Consider the following 21,670-nt stretch of genomic DNA (forward strand, 5'->3'; position numbering starts at 1 on the left):
TCTTGGTGTTGGCTTTTGTCAAAGTAGTCATATAGAAATACGGAGAATAACGGAGTTGAACGAATACAATCTTATTGTCAGGCATTCTGCATTCTATATTATTGTTATACAAGTGAATTTTCCAACAAAACAGTTATGTTACATTATCAATAGGATTTGAATGAAAAGAGTAACACTCAAGCATGTATTGATAGTTGATCACTTTATTTAAATTTTTTGCAACTCATACAAGAAAAAGGAGTTAAAAACTTGAAGCCTAAAGGTCCCACTATTTACAAAGGCAATGCACATTTTATGCCTTTTCAAAATATTTGTTTAACCATTGGCATTAGATTTCCTATAGTTATATCACCACACAACAGCACAACATTTCATACATTTAGTGAGAGGAAGAGAGAGAGCCAACTAGATGTAAAGAAATGTGGAAGATATAACTAAGAAAAAAATGCCTTAGAAACCATTAAAAATCAAAGCAAGTCGCAGCTTTTGTCAACTGCTACCTGGTGTGCATTTTAAAGAGATTCAATCAATCACCGGAAAAGACAATCTTAGATATAAATACTTTAGAAGATTATAATCTCTGTGTAAATTCCATAATATCTGAAGTGTCATATTATTTGGGAGACAATGTTATGTTATCAAATGTATCTATTTTGAATCAATTTATTTACAGTTTGTACAGCCCTTAAACTTCATTGTGCTTACAAATGATATCTGTTTTATCACTGTTGAAATTCGTTATTCATCTGTGATGAGTACATATGATACATCACTAAATATATAAATGAAGTTGAAGTCATAAAATCATTTCAAATGCAACTAAAATCATGTTTCAGGTGTAGACAGACCATTTTGTATCCAGACAATTTTAGAAAGGACAAGAGTCCCAAAACTTTCAAAGGTACAAAAATATAACAAGTTATCAGATGACAACTCAAATCTAGATGCAGAACATTTTATATTAACTACACACCTTGTTGGATTGGACATGAAATTTCTATCTACAACACAAAAGAATTAAAATCACATAACAGTTTTCTCTTATTTACAGTTAAATTGTGATTTAAAAAAAAAAAAAAAAAAAAAAAAAAAGTCTGTAACGATTATTTGTGGAAATTGAAGAAACAGTGCACTATTGTTTAAATGAAAGATGTACATGTAGTCAAGACCAACAAAAAAATATATATATATTGTGAATGTACTGTGTATAGACTCTAATGTAAAAATTATTTCTTTGGCGAAACGGCTATTTCGAGTTGTGGTAACCGAAAACTACCTTTTGAGCCACTATCACTGCTAGATGTTGACGACATTCTGGACTTCTTTAAAGGCTGAGCAACTCCACCAGCACCCTCAATCCTAACCTCACTTTCATCTGTCACTTCATATGAACCTTTACTTTTTGAGCTAAAACCTCCAATTGTAGCAAACTTCAACGTTCCTTTTTTGCCTTTAACCACTGTTTCTCCAGCATCTACTGAAATGTTGCCACCCTCAGCCTGTAAATATCCTTCAGTGGAAACAGGGGAGGCTAAACCTCCCTCATCACTTACAGAGGATGACTGATGTCGTGATTTTTTGAAGAAGTCAAGGGAGGCTGATTTACTCTTTGGTGAAACTTTAAATCCAGAGCTTCCCTCAACTGCCAACTTGCCACTTATCAATTCTCCAGAACTAAGACTCAACTCCTTAGACACATTTGCACCACCTTTAGGGGTAAGATCAGCATCATCTCCCTCAACATTAAGATCAGCTGCGCTGCCACCTTTAGATTTAGATTTGAGAAATAGTTTTGGCATTTTGACTTTCATTTTTCCACCACTGCTTTTCATATCAGTGCTCTGCATTTCTAGACTTTGGGAACTAACTTTAGCACCAGCAGCCAACTCACCTGAACCTACATCTACTCCCATCTCTCTTCCTTCTACTTTAGGCAATGCAACACCAAACTTTGGTATTTTGATTTTAGGAAAGGTTACATTTCCTTCTTGGTACTCAAACTCAGATAATGATGCATCTGACTTCATGCCTAACCCACTTGCAGCCTCTCCTTTTTGTCCCCTCACATTAAAGCCTGGTATTTCAATGCTCCCTTTTACTCCTTTTTGTTCAGTGCGATTTAAATCAGTATCTAAAGCCACACCATGGACATTTACAGATGGCATTGTCAACTCAACATCATGTGGTTTTCCTTCCATATTAATTTGAACTTTGCCTTTTCCGTTAATACCTGATCCTGCTACACTGACATCAGGGGAATGCAAGGTCTCCAATGTTCCACCTCTAACATCCAGTTCAGGAGTTTTTAATTTAGAGCTAGAGATACCGATTTTTGGCATTTTCATTTTCCCCCCTTTTGTTTTGAAATCTGGACTGTCCAAACTAGAATCTGGTGTCTGAATATCAGTTTTAAGGCTTGCAGATGGCAAATCAACATCAGATGTTTTTATATTTCCAGATGCAGATGAGCTACCTTTAACTTTTGGAGATTTTATGTCAAATTCCACATCAGGAAAATGTAACTTTCCAAAAAATGGTTTCTTAACTTTGGTTGACTTCAACTGTAAATCAGGATCATTTGCCTCCAAATTAATTCCAGTCTTCATATCACCATCAAAGGTTTTAGACTTCCCTTTCCCTTTAGTCAGTTTGAATTTACCCTTCTTTCCTTTCACATCTATGTTCATATCAGGTCCTTCTAAACTACCACTTGCATCAGGAATATCTGCATCCAATTTTGGGCTTTTAACTCCAAATGAAAATTTTGATTTCTTTGTTTTTGGAACCTTGATGTTTGCATCTGGTCCACTAACATTGACATCAGGTTTTTTGATATCAATGCTCGCCTTAATATCTTTTTCAGGTACTGAAGGACTGCCACCCGAAGACTTTATTCCAAAGTTGGGCCCTTTGAATTTTGGGAACTTAATATGTTTTACATCCCCCTCAGCTCCTTCAAAGTCAAGATCAGGAGCATTAACATCAATTTCAGGTCCTTTGATATCAAAGTCAGCTTTTGGGAGATTGATGTCAACATCTGGACCCTCCAATTTAGGGCCTTTCATTCCAAATGATGGCATTTTGATGTTTGGCATCTTAAAACCACCCTCAGGACCCTCAAGATCTGGGCCATCAATTTGAACTTTTGGTCTTTTAATATCTCCTTCAATGTTTGGAACAGACATGCCCATGTCACCTTTAAATTTTGGACCTTTCAGATTGAAGTCAACATCTGGCATAGAAATGTTTGGACCAGACATGGTAGGCATTTTGAACTTGGGACCTTTGATTTTCCCTTCAGGCCCATCAATGTCAAAATCAGGAGTTTTGATGTCGATTTTGGGTCCTTTAACATCAATATCAGCTTTTGGGAGATTGATGTCAACATCTGGGCCTTCCACTTTAGGACCTTTACCTCCAAATGATGGCATTTTGAACTTTGGCATCTTAAAACCACCTTCAGGACCCTCAAGGTCTGGGCCTTCAATTTCAACTTTTGGTCCTTTAAGATCTCCCCCTACTTTAGGAACAGACACATCAACGTCACCTTTTAATTTTGGACCTTTCAGGTTGAAGTCAACATCTGGCATAGAAATGTTTGGGCCAGAGATCGATGGCATTTTGAATTTGGGGCCCTTGATTTTTCCCTCAGGTCCCTCGATATCCATGTCTGGTGCTTCAATGTCTCCTTTAACTTTTGGAACTGATACATCAATATCACCTTTCGGTTTTGGACCTTTCAGGTTGAAGTCAACGTCTGGCATAGAGATCTTTGGACCAGACATGGTAGGCATTTTAAACTTGGGACCTTTGATTTTCCCTTCAGGCCCATCAATGTCAAAATCAGGAGTTTTGATGTCAATTTTGGGTCCTTTAACGTCAATATCAGCTTTTGGGAGATTGATATCAACATCTGGGCCTTCCACTTTAGGTCCTTTACCTCCAAATGATGGCATTTTGAACTTTGGCATCTTAAAACCACCTTCAGGACCCTCAAGGTCTGGGCCTTCAATTTCAACTTTTGGTCCTTTAAGATCTCCCCCCACTTTAGGAACAGACACATCAACGTCACCTTTTAATTTTGGACCTTTCAGGTTGAAGTCAACATCTGGCATAGAAATGTTTGGGCCAGAGATAGATGGCATTTTGAATTTGGGGCCCTTGATTTTTCCCTCAGGTCCCTCAATATCTATGTCTGGTGCTTCAATGTCTCCTTTGACTTTTGGAACCGATACATCAACATCACCTTTCAGTTTTGGACCTTTCAGGTTGAAGTCAACATCTGGCATAGAGATCTTTGGACCAGACATAGTAGGCATTTTAAACTTGGGACCTTTGATTTTCCCTTCAGGCCCATCAATGTCACAATCAGGAGTTTTGATGTCAATTTTGGGTCCTTTAACGTCAATATCAGATTTTGGGAGATTGATGTCAACATCTGGGCCTTCCACTTTAGGTCCTTTACCTCCAAATGATGGCATTTTGAACTTTGGCATCTTAAAACCACCTTCAGGACCCTCAAGGTCTGGGCCTTCAATTTCAACTTTTGGTCCTTTAAGATCTCCCCCCACTTTAGGAACAGACACATCAACGTCACCTTTTAATTTTGGACCTTTCAGGTTGAAGTCAACATCTGGCATAGAAATGTTTGGGCCAGAGATAGATGGCATTTTGAATTTGGGGCCCTTGATTTTTCCCTCAGGTCCCTCAATATCTATGTCTGGTGCTTCAATGTCTCCTTTGACTTTTGGAACTGATACATCAACATCACCTTTCAGTTTTGGACCTTTCAGGTTGAAGTCAACATCTGGCATAGAGATCTTTGGACCAGACATAGTAGGCATTTTAAACTTGGGACCTTTGATTTTCCCTTCAGGCCCATCAATGTCACAATCAGGAGTTTTGATGTCAATTTTGGGTCCTTTAACGTCAATATCAGCTTTTGGGAGATTGATGTCAACATCTGGGCCTTCCACTTTAGGACCTTTACCTCCAAATGATGGCATTTTGAACTTTGGCATCTTAAAACCACCTTCAGGACCCTCAAGGTCTGGGCCTTCAATTTCAACATTTGGTCCTTTAAGATCTCCCCCTACTTTAGGAACAGACACATCAACGTCACCTTTTAATTTTGGACCTTTCAGGTTGAAGTCAACATCTGGCATAGAAATGTTTGGGCCAGAGATCGATGGCATTTTGAATTTGGGGCCCTTGATTTTTCCCTCAGGTCCCTCGATATCTATGTCTGGTGCTTCAATGTCTCCTTTGACTTTTGGAACTGATACATCAACATCACCTTTCAGTTTTGGACCTTTCAGGTTGAAGTCAACATCTGGCATAGAGATCTTTGGACCAGACATAGTAGGCATTTTAAACTTGGGACCTTTGATTTTCCCTTCAGGCCCATCAATGTCACAATCAGGAGTTTTGATGTCAATTTTGGGTCCTTTAACGTCAATATCAGCTTTTGGGAGATTGATGTCAACATCTGGGCCTTCCACTTTAGGACCTTTACCTCCAAATGATGGCATTTTGAACTTTGGCATCTTAAAACCACCTTCAGGACCCTCAAGGTCTGGGCCTTCAATTTCAACTTTTGGACCTTTAAGATCTCCCCCTACTTTAGGAACAGACACATCAACGTCACCTTTTAATTTTGGACCTTTCAGGTTGAAGTCAACATCTGGCATAGAAATGTTTGGGCCAGAGATCGATGGCATTTTGAATTTGGGGCCCTTGATTTTTCCCTCAGGTCCCTCGATATCCATGTCTGGTGCTTCAATGTCTCCTTTAACTTTTGGAACTGATACATCAATATCACCTTTCAGTTTTGGACCTTTCAGGTTGAAGTCAACATCTGGCATAGAGATCTTTGGACCAGACATGGTAGGCATTTTAAACTTGGGACCTTTGATTTTCCCTTCAGGCCCATCAATGTCACAATCAGGAGTTTTGATGTCAATTTTGGGTCCTTTAATGTCAATATCAGCTTTTGGGAGATTGATGTCAACATCTGGGCCTTCCACTTTAGGACCTTTACCTCCAAATGATGGCATTTTGAACTTTGGCATCTTAAAACCACCTTCAGGACCCTCAAGGTCTGGGCCTTCAATTTCAACTTTTGGTCCTTTAAGATCTCCCCCCACTTTAGGAACAGACACATCAACATCACCTTTTAATTTGGGACCTTTCAGGTTGAAGTCAACATCTGGCATAGAAATGTTTGGGCCAGAGATGGATGGCATTTTGAATTTGGGGCCCTTGATTTTTCCCTCAGGTCCCTCGATATCTATGTCTGGTGCTTCAATGTCTCCTTTACCTTTTGGAACTGATACATCAATATCACCTTTAACTTTGGGGCCTTTCAGATTTAGGTTAACATCCGGCATAGAGAGCTTTGATCCAGATATTGTAGGCATTTTAAACTTGGGACCTTTGATTTTACCCTCAGGTCCCTCAATGTCAAGGTCGGGGGTTTTAATATCAATTTCAGGTCCTTTAATATCAACATCTGCTTTTGGGAGATTGATGTCAGCATCTGGACCTTCTAATTTAGGACCTTTGAGTCCAAATGATGGCATTTTGATCTTTGGCATCTTCAAACCACCTTCGGGGCTCTCCATTTCAATATTGGGACTGTCAATGTCAACTTTTGGAACCTTTATGTCACCTGTAATTTTGGGTCCAGAGACATCTATATCACCCTTGACTTTTGGACTTTTCAAGTTGAAGTCTACATCTGGCATAGAGATCTTTGGACCAGACATAGACGGCACTTTGAACTTAGGACCTTTGATTTTTCCTTCAGGTCCCTCAATGTCAAGATCAGGTGTTTTAATGTCAATGTCCGGTGATTTTAAACTGACATCAGTACTAGGCACAGTAACATCAATATCTCCTTTGGGGGACTTAAAACCAAATTTAGGCATCTTAAATTTTGGCATCTTGAACTTCGACTTTTTCACATTTGCTTCTGGAAGATCGACCTCAACATTAGGACCTTCAGGACCAGATACTGATGGCATCTTCAGTTTTGGGCCCTTGATTTTTCCTTCAGGTACTTCTATGTCAAGTTTTGGCCCCTTGATATCTACATCTGGTGTTTTAATGTCTCCCTTAACTTTTGGAACTGACACTTCAACATCACCTTTCATCTTTGGACCTCTCAGGTTAAAATCAACATCTGGCATAGAAACCTTTGGAACAGAGATTGATGGCATATTGAATTTGGGGCCCTTGACTTTTCCATCAGGTCCCTCAATGTTGAGCTCTGGAGGTTTAAAGTCCAAGTCTGGTGCCTTAACTTCAAAATCGCCCTTAGGGATTTTCACATCAACATCTAGACCCTCCACTTTTGGATCTTTAATTCCAAATGATGGCATTTTGATCTTTGGCATCTTAAAACCAACCTCAGAACCCTCAAGGTCTGAGCCTTCAATGTCGACTTTTGGTCCTTTAATATCTCCTTCCAATTTTGGAACAGACATGTCAACATCACCTTTGAGTTTTGGACCTCTAAGGTTAAAATCAACATCTGGCATAGAAATGTTTGGACCAGAGATAGATGGCATTTTGAATTTAGGGCCCTTGATTTTTCCCTCAGGTCCTTCAATGTCAAGCTCTGGGCCCTTGATATCTACTGCTGGTGCTTTAATGTCTCCTTTAACTTTTGGAACCGATACATCAACATCACCTTTCAGTTTTGGCCCTTTCAGGTTGAAGTCAACATCTGGCATAGAGATCTTTGGACCAGACATGGTAGGCATTTTAAACTTGGGACCTTTGATTTTCCCTTCAGGTCCATCAATGTCAAAATCAGGAGTTTTGATGTCGATTTTGGGTCCTTTAACATCAAGATCAGCTTTTGGGAGATTGATGTCAACATCTGGGCCTTCCACTTTAGGACCTTTACCTCCAAATGAGGGCATTTTGAATTTTGGCATCTTAAAACCACCTTCAGGACCCTCAAGGTCTGGGCCTTCAATTTCAACTTTTGGTCCTTTTAGATCTCCCCCCACTTTAGGAACAGACACATCAACATCACCTTTTAATTTTGGACCTTTCAGATTGAAGTCAACATCTGGCATAGAAATGTTTGGTCCAGAGATAGATGGCATTTTGAATTTGGGGCCCTTGATTTTTCCCTCAGGTGCCTCGATATCCATGTCTGGTGCTTCAATGTCTCCTTTAACTTTTGGAACTGATACATCAATATCACCTTTCAGTTTTGGACCTTTCAGGTTGAAGTCAACATCTGGCATAGAGATCTTTGGACCAGATATGTTAGGCATTTTAAACTTGGGACCTTTGATTTTCCCTTCAGGTCCATCAATGTCAAAATCAGGAGTTTTGATGTCGATTTTGGGTCCTTTAACATCAAGATCAGCTTTTGGGAGATTGATGTCAACGTCTGGGCCTTCCACTTTAGGACCTTTACCTCCAAATGAGGGCATTTTGAATTTTGGCATCTTAAAACCACCTTCAGGACCCTCAAGGTCTGGGCCTTCAATTTCAACTTTTGGTGCTTTAATATCTCCTTCCACTTTTGGAATGGACACATCAACATCACCTTTCAGTTTTGGCCCTTTCAGGTTGAAGTCAACATCTGGCATAGAGATCTTTGGACCAGACATGTGAGGCATTTTAAACTTGGGACCTTTGATTTTTCCTTCAGGCCCATCAATGTCAATATCAGGAGTTTTGATGTCGATTTTGGGTCCTTTAACATCAAGATCAGCTTTTGGAAGATTGATGTCAACATCTGGGCCTTCTACTTTAGGACCTTTACCTCCAAATGATGGCATTTTGAACTTTGGCATCTTAAAACCACCTTCAGGACCCTCAAGGTCTGGGCCTTCAATTTCAACTTTTGGTCCTTTAAGATCTCCCCCTACTTTAGGAACGGACACATCAACATCACCTTTTAATTTTGGACCTTTCAGGTTGAAGTCAACATCTGGCATAGAAATGTTTGGGCCAGAGATAGATGGCATTTTGAATTTGGGGCCCTTGATTTTTCCCTCAGGTCCTTCAATGTCAAGCTCTGGTCCTTTGATATCTACTTCTGGTGTCTTCACCTCAATATCAGCTTTAGGGATTTTCACATCAACATCTGGGCCTTCCACTTTTGGACCCTTGAGTCCGAATGAAGGCATTTTGAACTTTGGCATCTTAAAACCACCCTCGGGACCCTCGAGGTCTGGGCCTTCAATTTCAACTTTTGGTGCTTTAATATCTCCTTCCACTTTTGGAATAGACACATCAACATCACCTTTCAGTTTTGGCCCTTTCAGGTTGAAGTCAACATCTGGCATAGAGATCTTTGGACCAGACATGGTAGGCATTTTAAACTTGGGACCTTTGATTTTTCCTTCAGGCCCATCAATGTCAATATCAGGAGTTTTGATGTCGATTTTGGGTCCTTTAACGTCAAGATCAGCTTTTGGAAGATTGATATCAACATCTGGGCCTTCAACTTTAGGACCTTTGCCTCCAAATGATGGCATTTTGAACTTTGGCATCTTAAAACCACCTTCAGGACCCTCAAGGTCTGGGCCTTCAATTTCAACTTTTGGTCCTTTAAGATCTCCCCCCACTTTAGGAACAGACACATCAACGTCACCTTTTAATTTTGGACCTTTCAGGTTGAAGTCAACATCTGGCATAGAAATGTTTGGGCCAGAGATAGATGGCATTTTGAATTTGGGGCCCTTGATTTTTCCCTCAGGTCCCTCGATATCTATGTCTGGTGCTTCAATGTCTCCTTTAACTTTTGGAACTGATACATCAATATCACCTTTCAGTTTTGGACCTTTCAGGTTGAAATCAACATCTGGCATAGAGATCTTTGGACCAGACATGGTAGGCATTTTAAACTTGGGACCTTTGATTTTTCCTTCAGGCCCATCAATGTCAATATCAGGAGTTTTGATGTCGATTTTGGGTCCTTTAACGTCAAGATCAGCTTTTGGAAGATTGATATCAACATCTGGGCCTTCAACTTTAGGACCTTTACCTCCAAATGATGGCATTTTGAACTTTGGCATCTTAAAACCACCTTCAGGACCCTCAGGGTCTGGGCCTTCAATTTCAACTTTTGGTCCTTTAAGATCTCCCCCCACTTTAGGAACAGACACATCAACGTCACCTTTTAATTTTGGACCTTTCAGGTTGAAGTCAACATCTGGCATAGAAATGTTTGGGCCAGAGATAGATGGCATTTTGAATTTGGGGCCCTTGATTTTTCCCTCAGGTCCCTCAATATCTATGTCTGGTGCTTCAATGTCTCCTTTAACTTTTGGAACTGATACATCAATATCACCTTTCAGTTTTGGACCTTTCAGGTTGAAATCAACATCTGGCATAGAGAACTTTGGACCAGACATGGTAGGCATTTTAAACTTGGGACCTTTGATTTTTCCTTCAGGCCCATCAATGTCAATATCAGGAGTTTTGATGTCGATTTTGGGTCCTTTAACGTCAAGATCAGCTTTTGGAAGATTGATGTCAACATCTGGGCCTTCAACTTTAGGACCTTTACCTCCAAATGATGGCATTTTGAACTTTGGCATCTTAAAACCACCTTCAGGACCCTCAAGGTCTGGGCCTTCAATTTCAACTTTTGGTCCTTTAAGATCTCCCCCTACTTTAGGAACGGACACATCAACATCACCTTTTAATTTTGGACCTTTCAGGTTGAAGTCAACATCTGGCATAGAAATGTTTGGGCCAGAGATAGATGGCATTTTGAATTTGGGGCCCTTGATTTTTCCCTCAGGTCCTTCAATGTCAAGCTCTGGTCCTTTGATATCTACTTCTGGTGTCTTCACCTCAATATCAGCTTTAGGGATTTTCACATCAACGTCTGGGCCTTCCACTTTTGGACCCTTGAGTCCGAATGAAGGCATTTTGAACTTTGGCATCTTAAAACCACCCTCGGGACCCTCGAGGTCTGGGCCTTCAATTTCAACTTTTGGGGCTTTAATATCTCCTTCCACTTTTGGAATAGACACATCAACATCACCTTTCAGTTTTGGCCCTTTCAGGTTGAAGTCAACATCTGGCATAGAGATCTTTGGACCAGACATGGTAGGCATTTTAAACTTGGGACCTTTGATTTTTCCTTCAGGCCCATCAATGTCAATATCAGGAGTTTTGATGTCAATTTTCGGTCCTTTAACGTCAAGATCAGCTTTTGGGAGATTGATGTCAACATCTGGGCCTTCCACTTTAGGACCTTTACCTCCAAATGATGGCATTTTGAACTTTGGCATCTTAAAACCACCTTCAGGACCCTCAAGGTCTGGGCCTTCAATTTCAACTTTTGGTCCTTTAAGATCTCCCCCTACTTTAGGAACGGACACATCAACATCACCTTTTAATTTTGGACCTTTCAGGTTGAAGTCAACATCTGGCATAGAAATGTTTGGGCCAGAGATAGATGGCATTTTGAATTTGGGGCCCTTGATTTTTCCCTCAGGTCCTTCAATGTCAAGCTCTGGTCCTTTGATATCTACTTCTGGTGTCTTCACCTCAATATCAGCTTTAGGGATTTTCACATCAACATCTGGGCCTTCCACTTTTGGACCCTTGAGTCCGAATGAAGGCATTTTGAACTTTGGCATCTTAAAACCACCCTCGGGACCCTCGAGGTCTGGGCCTTCAATTTCAACTTTTGGGGCTTTAATATCTCCTTCCACTTTTGGAATAGACACATCAACATCACCTTTCAGTTTTGGCCCTTTCAGGTTGAAGTCAACATCTGGCATAGAGATCTTTGGACCAGACATGGTAGGCATTTTAAACTTGGGACCTTTGATTTTTCCTTCAGGCCCATCAATGTCAATATCAGGAGTTTTGATGTCGATTTTCGGTCCTTTAACGTCAAGATCAGCTTTTGGGAGATTGATGTCAACATCTGGGCCTTCCACTTTAGGACCTTTACCTCCAAATGATGGCATTTTGAACTTTGGCATCTTAAAACCACCTTCAGGACCCTCAAGGTCTGGGCCTTCAATTTCAACTTTTGGTCCTTTAAGATCTCCCCCCACTTTAGGAACAGACACATCAACGTCACCTTTTAATTTTGGACCTTTCAGGTTGAAGTCAACATCTGGCATAGAAATGTTTGGGCCAGAGATAGATGGCATTTTGAATTTGGGGCCCTTGATTTTTCCCTCAGGTCCTTCAATGTCAAGCTCTGGTCCTTTGATATCTACTTCTGGTGTCTTGACCTCAATATCAGCTTTAGGGATTTTCACATCAACATCTGGGCCTTCCACTTTTGGACCCTTGAGTCCGAATGAAGGCATTTTGAACTTTGGCATCTTAAAACCACCCTCGGGACCCTCGAGGTCTGGGCCTTCAATTTCAACTTTTGGGGCTTTAATATCTCCTTCCACTTTTGGAATAGACACATCAACATCACCTTTCAGTTTTGGCCCTTTCAGGTTGAAGTCAACATCTGGCATAGAGATCTTTGGACCAGACATGGTAGGCATTTTAAACTTGGGACCTTTGATTTTTCCTTCAGGCCCATCAATGTCAATATCAGGAGTTTTGATGTCGATTTTCGGTCCTTTAACGTCAAGATCAGCTTTTGGGAGATTGATGTCAACATCTGGGCCTTCCACTTTAGGACCTTTACCTCCAAATGATGGCATTTTGAACTTTGGCATCTTAAAACCACCTTCAGGACCCTCAAGGTCTGGGCCTTCAATTTCAACTTTTGGTCCTTTAAGATCTCCCCCCACTTTAGGAACAGACACATCAACGTCACCTTTTAATTTTGGACCTTTCAGGTTGAAGTCAACATCTGGCATAGAAATGTTTGGGCCAGAGATAGAGGGCATTTTGAATTTGGGGCCCTTGATTTTTCCCTCAGGTCCTTCAATGTCAAGCTCTGGGCCCTTAATATCTACTTCTGGTGCTTTAATGTCTCCTTTAACTTTTGGAACGGATACATCAAGATCACCTTTCAATTTTGGCCCTTTCAGGTTGAAGTCAACATCTGGCATGGAAAACTTTGGACCGGAGATTGATGGTATCTGAAATTTGGGGCCCTTGATTTTTCCCTCAGATCCCTCAATGTCAAGCTCTGGTCCTTTGATATCTACTTCTGTTGTCTTAACCTCAATATCAGCTTTAGGGATTTTCACATCAACATCTGGGCCTTCCACTTTTGGACCCTTGAGTCCGAATGATGGCATTTTGAACTTTGGCATCTTAAAGCCACCTTCAGGACCCTCAAGGTCTGGGCCTTCAATTTCAACTTTTGGTCCTTTAAGATCTCCCCCCACTTTAGGAACAGACACATCAACATCGCCTTTTAATTTTGGACCTTTCAGGTTGAAGTCAACATCTGGCATAGAAATGTTTGGGCCAGAGATTGATGGCATTTTAAACTTGGAACCTTTGATTTTTCCTTCAGGCCCATCAATGTCAATATCAGGAGTTTTGATGTCGATTTTGGGTCCTTTAACGTCAAGATCAGCTTTTGGGAGATTGATGTCAACATCTGGGCCTTCCACTTTAGGACCTTTACCTCCAAATGATGGCATTTTGAACTTAGGCATCTTAAAGCCACCCTCAGGACCCTCAAGGTCTGGGCCTTCAATTTCAACTTTTGGTCCTTTAAGATCTCCCCCCACTTTAGGAACAGACACATCAACATCACCTTTTAATTTTGGACCTTTCAGGTTGAAGTCAACATCTGGCATAGAAATGTTTGGGCCAGAGATAGAGGGCATTTTGAATTTGGGGCCCTTGATTTTTCCCTCAGGTCCTTCAATGTCAAGCTCTGTTCCTTTGATATCTACTTCTGGTGCCTTCACCTCAATATCAGCTTTAGGGATTTTCACATCAACATCTGGGCCTTCTACTTTAGGACCTTTACCTCCAAATGATGGCATTTTGAACTTTGGCATCTTAAAACCACCTTCAGCACCCTCAAGGTCTGGGCCTTCAATTTCAACTTTTGGTCCTTTAAGATCTCCTCCCACTTTAGGAACAGACACATCAACATCACCTTTTAATTTTGGACCTTTCAGGTTGAAGTCAACATCTGGCATAGAAATGTTTGGGCCAGAGATGGATGGCATTTTGAATTTGGGGCCCTTGATTTTTCCCTCAGGTCCTTCAATGTCAAGCTCTGGACCCTTGATGTCTACTTCTGGTGCTTTAATGTCTCCTTTGACTTTTGGAATTGATATATCAAGATCACCTTTCAATTTTGGCCCTTTCAGGTTGAAGTCAACATCTGGCATGGACATTTTTGAACCAGAGATTGATGGCATCTTGAATTTTGAGCCCTTGATCTTTCCCTCAGGTCCTTCAATGTCAAGGTCTGGACATTTAATATCAACATCTGGTGCCTTCACCTCAATATCAGCTTTAGGGATTTTCACATCAACATCTGGGCCTTCCACTTTTGGACCCTTGAGTCCGAATGAAGGCATTTTGAACTTTGGCATCTTAAAACCACCCTCAGGACCCTCGAGGTCTGGGCCTTCAATTTCAACTTTTGGTGCTTTAATATCTCCTTCCACTTTTGGAATAGACACATCAACATCACCTTTGAGTTTTGGACCTTTCAGGTTGAAGTCAACATCTGGCATAGAGATCTTTGGACGTGACATAGATGGCATTTTAAATTTGGGGCCCTTGATCTTTCCCTCAGGTCCCTCAATATCTACTTCTGGTGCCTTAACCTCAATATCAGCTTTAGGGATTTCCACGTCAACATCTGGGCCCTCAACTTTTGGACCCCTGTGTCCGAATGTTGGCATTTTGATCTTTGGCATCTTAAAACCACCCTCAGGACCCTCGATGTCTGGGCCTTCAATTTCAACTTTTGGTGCTTTAATATCTCCTTCCACTTTAGGAATAGACACATCAACATCACCTTTGAGTTTTGGACCTTTCAGGTTGAAGTCAACATCTGGCATGGAAATCTTTGGCCCGGAGATTGGTGGTATCTTGAATTTGGGGCCCTTGATTTTTCCCTCAGGTCCTTCAATGTCAAGCTCTGGACCTTTTATATCCATATCTGGGGCCTTAACCTCAATATCAGCTTTAGGGATTTTTACATCAACATCTGGGCCCTCCATTTTTGGACCCTTAAGTCCGAATGATGGCACTTTGATCTTTGGCATCTTAAAACCACCCTCAGGACCCTCGAGGTCTGGGCCTTGAATTTCAACTTTTGGTGCTTTAATATCTCCTTCCACTTTAGGAATAGAAACATCAACATCACCTTTGAGTTTTGGACCTTTCAGGTTGAAGTCAATATCTGGCATGGAAATCTTTGGCCCGGAGATTGGTGGTATCTTGAATTTGGGGCCCTTGATTTTTCCCTCAGGTCCTTCAATGTCAAGCTCTGGAGCTTTAATATCCATATCTGGGGCCTTAACCTCAATATCAGCTTTAGGGATTTTTACATCAACATCTGGGCTGTCCACTTTTGGACCCTTGAGTCCAAATGATGGCACTTTGATCTTTGGCATCTTAAAACCACCCTCAGGACCCTCAAGGTCTGGGCCTTCAATTTCAACTTTTGGTGCTTTAATATCGCCTTCCACTTTTGGAATAGACACATCAACATCACCTTTCAGTTTTGGACCTTTCAGGTTGAAATCAACATCTGGCATAGAGATCTTTGGACCACATATTTTAGGCATTTTGAACTTGGGACCTTTGATTTTGTCCTCAGGTCCCTCAATGTCAAGATCGGATGTTTTGATGTCAATTTGAGATCTTTTAACATCAATATCTGCTTTTGGGAGCTTGATGTCAACATCTGGGCCCTCAACTTTTGGACCTTTACCTCCAAAAGATGGCATTTTGATCTTTGGCATCTTAAAACCACCCTCAGGACCCTCGAGGTCTGGGCCTTCAATTTCAACTTTTGGTGCTTTAATATCTCCTTCCACTTTAGGAATAGACACATCAACATCACCTTTGAGTTTTGGACTTTTCAGGTTAAAGTCAATATCTGGCATGGAAATCTTTGGTCCGGAGATTGGTGGCATCTTGAATTTGGGGCCCTTGATTTTTCCCTCAGGTCCTTCAATGTCAAGCTCTGGAGCTTTAATATCCATATCTGGGGCCTTAACCTCAATATCAGCTTTAGGGATTTTTACATCAACATCTGGGCCGTCCACTCTTGGACCCTTGAGTCCGAATGATGGCACTTTGATCTTTGGCATCTTAAAACCACCCTCAGGACCCTCAAGGTCTGGGCCTTCAATTTCAACTTTTGGTGCTTTAATATCTCCTTCCACTTTCGGAATAGACACATCAACATCACCTTTCAGTTTTGGACCTTTCAGGTTGAAATCAACATCTGGCATAGAGATCTTTGGACCAGATAATTTAGGCATTTTGAACTTGGGACCTTTGATTTTGTCCTCAGGTCCCTCAATGTCAAGATCGGGAGTTTTGATGTCAATTTGAGATCTGTTAACGTCAATATCTGCTTTTGGGAGCTTGATGTCAACATCTGGGCCCTCCACTTTTGGACCTTTACCTCCAAATGATGGCATTTTGATCTTTGGCATCTTAAAACCACCCTCAGGACCCTCGAGGTTTGGGTCTTCAATTTTGACTTTTGGTGCTTTAATATCTCCTTCCACTTCTGGAATGGACACATCAATATCACCCTTAAGTTTTGGGCCTTTAAGGTTGACGTCCACATCTGGCATAGAAATCTTTGTACTGTAGATTGGCATTTTAAATTTGGAGCCCTTGATTTTTCCATCAGGTCCTTCAATGTCAAGCTCTGCACCCTTGATATCCACATCTGGAGCTTTAATTTCCAGGTCTGCTTTGGGAAGATTTGTGTTAACATCAGGTGCCTCCACTTTTGGACCTACGATTTCAGAGGAGGGCATCTTGATCTTTGGTAGCTTAAAACCACCCTCAAAATTGTCAATTCCAGGGCCTTCAATTTCAACTTTTGGTGCTGTAATATCTCCTTTCACTTTTGGCGTGGACACGTTGACATCACCTTTCTGTGTTGGCCCTTTCATGTTTAAGTTCACATCAGGTACAGAAAACTTTGGACCAGAAATTGTTGTTATCTTGACATTGCTGTCTTTAACTTTTCTATCAGATCCTTCAATGTTAAGCTCTGGAGTCTTGATATCCATTCCTTTTGCTTTAATATCCATTTCTGCTTTTGTGAGATTTAGATCAAGATTTGGACCTTTCTCTTCTGAACTTTTAATTCCAAATGAGGGCATTTTCACCTTTGGAACTGTAAAGTCACCCGTAGCATCCTCAAGATCTGATTTTTTTATATCAAATTTAGTTGTCATAACATTGCCTTCAACCTTTGGAACAGACACATTAACATCTCCTTTAACTTTTTGTCCTTTCAGGTTTAAGTCCACATGTGGCATATAAGTTCCCTGACCAGAGATTGATGGCACATTAAATTTGGCCTCTTTGACTTTACCCTCATATCCTTCAGTGTGAGGTTCTGAACACCTGATATCCATATCTGGATGTGTAATTTTAACTTTAGCTTCAGGTAGACTTACTACTGTATCGGGTACCTGAAACTTTGGACCTTTGGATCCCTCCAAAGTAGTGCCTTTCACTCCTAATGATGAAGCTGACAGATCCTGATTGCCAGTTATGCTAAAACCACTTTGACTAGTATCTTTAAGACTTTGATTGTTATAAATCATTTCCACATTAGGACCATCTACAGTAAACTGTTTAGATCCAAATTTTGGTTCTTTCACATGGGGCATCTTGAGTTCACCACCAATTTCCTCTGCATGAACAACATATCCACTAGTTTTGACTTTACCTTCTACACCTCGAATGGCAAAATCCGATCTCTGACTGATTTCAGCTTCAGGATGTTTAATATTTACCTTAGGCCCTTGTACATCTATGGTAAATTTAGACAATTTGTTTTTATCATCAGACCCATCCTTAAGCACTTCAGACAAAGTTTCCCTGCCAATACTGCCCCCTGTATCTCCACTAATAGAAAAACCTGAAACACGAGTGTCCAGAACAGGGCCTTTTACTGTAGCAAACCCAGTTTCTTTTAACATACTTGATGTTTTAAAACCAGCTTCCATTGGAGAAGAAACATTCCCCACTTCTTTGTCTAACCCCACTTTACCTGAGAGATCACTACTGCCTGTAGAAATTTCAGTCATTCCAAAACGTTCTATCGCCCTTTGTCCTTTTCCCCCTGACAGTCCAGTGTCTGACACATTAATTGTAATCTCTCTCCCACTACCATCTAATTCACTTGTTGTGGTAATAGATCCTGCGCTACAGTGCTTCACAGAGGAACCAGTGATATAGGGCCCGCCAAGAGATATGTCCCCCATTTTTATACCTCCATGTGTACTGCTAACCAGGCTACTATGTGGTAATCTGATTTGAGAAGAATCCCCCTCTGACTGCTCATGCTGCAAGACCTGAACTTTGAACTCCGGGCTTGAGCAATCAATCTGCTGACTGGTTCCCCCTGGCACGTCCACAGTGTAGGTAGTTATTCTCCGAGTGATTGTAGTAACGGTGCAACCATCACTGCTTGTGCTGCTGTGGCGCTCTGTGCGCACATCAACGCCCTCAGCAAGATCCTCAGACTTCAGTCTAGGTTTGATCTTCTTAGTGTAGATTCTTTTGTAGTCTTCGTCATCTCCACTCTAAAGGAAAATAAATTATAAATTAATAAGATATTCTATGTCTGTGTGAAATAAATATACCAATAAAAAAATATTAATAATAATAATCCAATCAGTTAAATAAGTTAAATATGGAAATACTAATCATACTAAAATCAGTTTACACGCTGTAACAATGTTTGTTGTGATACAATGTGTACTAATGCTGAATAACAATATTTGAAATTAATTAAATGTATGATTCACATGGTCATGGTGCTGGTCCCATGTAACACATGTACCAACAATTGAGGTCACCTTACCAGGAGAATGTCTGAACTAGAGCCTCCTAACCCTCCACGTCCTTCCCATGACAAGGTCCCCATTGGAGAGCGGCAAGGTGACTTGTCTCCAGTCTTGTTTTGTAATTTTAGTCCAACCTTATGTCGGTTTAGAGTCTTCAGTAGCTCAGCAGTTTCTTCTGAGCTCATGTTATCAAAGTAAATGGTGGCCCCCACAATTTGGTCACCTGTTACAAAGGGCAGTACATGGAAAGTTCAAATTAAATGTAAATTGTACTTAGAAAAACTACAGGAGCATTAGCTCAGAGACCAATAACCCAACAACAAACAGAAAAAAAGAATGGTGCTCATTTATTGCTCTAAAAATCTAATATTTCTTGCAATATTAAAACATACGTTTTTCTTCATCAGACCATGAAGGGTTATTTTACCTTCATATACATTCCCAGTATGAGCAGCAGGGGACTCTTCTTTCACCTCTTTGACAAAAATCTCTCCTTGACCTTTTTGTTCAATGGTGAGCCCATGCTTATCAGGGCCCATCCACTGTGGGTAAAGCACTTCCCTTGTGTCCTGCTCGTCAGCCATCTTTAAAAAAAAAAAAAAAAAAAAAAACATTACACAATATAAAATAAACAGTAGAACTCTTATTATACAATAGAAAATATACTAGGTTTATATTGCTTACCCTGTAGTATGAGGTAGATTGAGTTATAAATGAGCACAAGCAATTATCCAACATTAAAAAAATATTTTCGAAATGATTTTCAGTAATAGTCTTAAGATGTCTGCAGTATTATGCTGTACATTACATGTAGCCATTATCATCACATAACGATAACATTCATATATTATTCATTCAGTATACCTTTAAATGTGTTCCTTCTTCACCTGTCCCCTAGTGTGGACCGTGTCAGCACTTGTTCTTTCCTTAATACAAAAAACAAAACAAAAAAGTCTTGATTTGAAGTTCACATATAGGTTTATGACATTATGTTTATTTCAATTTTATTGAACAACTGTACATGACGAGCAACCTTTCACCACTAGATGGCAATACAATCTACAACAAAACATTGAAGTAAACAAGCATGATTTCTCTTTGGGAACTCAGCACATTTTTCAACTTTGAACAGATTATCTGTATCCCATTTCTACAGCATCAATACAAAAGCACTAAACTGCATAAAATGCTTTACAACAAGAGCAACAGCTGTATTGCAGTCACTAAATGTATTAGGCTCAGTTTAGTATACAGCTTAAACATATCTAAAAACAATCTTGATATCCTTAAATTGAATATCAAACAGTAGTTCACAGAGCTGGGAGTTTTATACTTGAACATTGCCTAACATTGAGTTATTTAGCTGACATGTGGGCCTGCCATTCCAGCTTTCAAAACAACAAGTTCTTTGTTTCAGAGATATCACCCCCTCATAATAATCCACCCTACAATTACACAGGACCTCTTGGATATGAAAACACCTACTTGCATATTTCACTAAACATTGGCAAATAAAGTTCTAGTTTATTTTAATTATGAAAACACTTTGGCCAAAACATTTCAGTGCCACAGTACTACGATTTGAAATGTTATTTTATTGTATGATCTCAGAATGAACATGTAATAGCAATGCCAACATATAAATATAAAATAAAATAACAGCTATGATATCTAATTAGATCCGGCATTTCACTAGGATCTGAAGAAACCATGAGAAACTGGATGCAATAAAAGTACATCAGCAAAATGTAATGCTGTTGAAGCCAAGACTAAATTCAAATCTGTAGAATGAAATGGAAAGAAGCTTTGTCTCATGAGATAATAAATTGGGTGGCTGGGATCACGTACAAGAGTTACTCAAGTAATCTGAATGCTCCCTTGAAAATAAATATACCCCCTTCTAAAAAAAGCCTGACCCCGACTTTAATGGATTACTGAAGGAATGCACACACTTAAAATGTGAATACAATGCTGAAAAATATTGATAGCCAGTGTGCAACACTCAACTATTTCTGAAACTAACAATGATCAAGTGAATTATATAAATGTAAATATTTTTCGTCTTTCAGCAATGGTCAAGGAACTGCAAAGGTTTATGGTTATTTAAGAATACAAATAAAAAAGTTAAACAGTTATTGCTTTTAGTCTACGTCTATATTAGTTATAGGTTTATCTATATGCAAATAAATTCCAAAAGATGGCAATTCAACTTTAGAAGATATGCTTTTACAATGTACAGTCTTTCTTCTGAAGAAAAAAAAAAATCATCATAATGGACAGAGAAATTCTGTTTACTTTCTAGAATGAGAACATTCCCTCCCCCCTAAATTATAAATAACACTTGCCTCCCACTAAATATGGTTTCTATTGGGGAGAAAGAGGCCTGGTTTCAAGTCCATGTTGACCATTGTTCTCCAGAAAGGACAGAAAAGATCATTTGAGAGAGACAGTCTGTCTTCCCTTGATACCACAGCACAGACCAAAACACTTTTGCGACCCATTTGAATTGTGCACAAAATATTCTACTTACTCTAAAGGACAATTGGAGGTATTCAAAATATTAAGGGGTTAGACTGCCTTAACATTATTAACAGCACTGAAAAGAAAAAAACAACACTGAGCCATGCAATGAAAAACGACATGGCTTTCATATAAGATTTTTTTGTGACTGTAATGGGGTATGTAGATGGGAAGGAAGGAGGTGGGAACCGGACATTCAACAAAACAAAAGT

At 40.0% G+C, this 21,670-nt stretch overlaps 1 protein-coding gene across 3 annotated transcripts in view; it reads right to left on the bottom strand.

Moving 5' to 3' along the window:
- Positions 1-185: 185 nt before the first annotated feature.
- Positions 186-21,670, bottom strand: part of ahnak (AHNAK nucleoprotein) — a 31,356-nt gene continuing 9,871 nt past the window's right edge. Inside the window, exons 2-6 of one of the 3 annotated variants that reach the window (XM_067457788.1) lie at positions 19,803-19,864; positions 19,366-19,522; positions 18,956-19,161; positions 8,783-18,674; positions 186-7,906 (exon numbers count right to left, since the gene is read on the bottom strand). In XM_067457788.1, the coding sequence (XP_067313889.1) occupies positions 1,227-7,906; positions 8,783-18,674; positions 18,956-19,161; positions 19,366-19,522 (16,935 nt within the window). In that variant the 5' untranslated portion in view covers positions 19,803-19,864 and the 3' untranslated portion in view covers positions 186-1,226. Of the gene's footprint in view, positions 18,675-18,955; positions 19,162-19,365; positions 19,523-19,802; positions 19,865-21,670 lie in introns of all 3 variants that reach the window. The other 2 variants (XM_067457789.1, XM_067457787.1) reach the window with 2 other exon arrangements.

This window comes from Pseudorasbora parva, chromosome 11 (genome assembly GCF_024679245.1).
Source record: "Pseudorasbora parva isolate DD20220531a chromosome 11, ASM2467924v1, whole genome shotgun sequence".
Taxonomy (NCBI): Eukaryota; Metazoa; Chordata; class Actinopteri; order Cypriniformes; family Gobionidae; genus Pseudorasbora; species Pseudorasbora parva.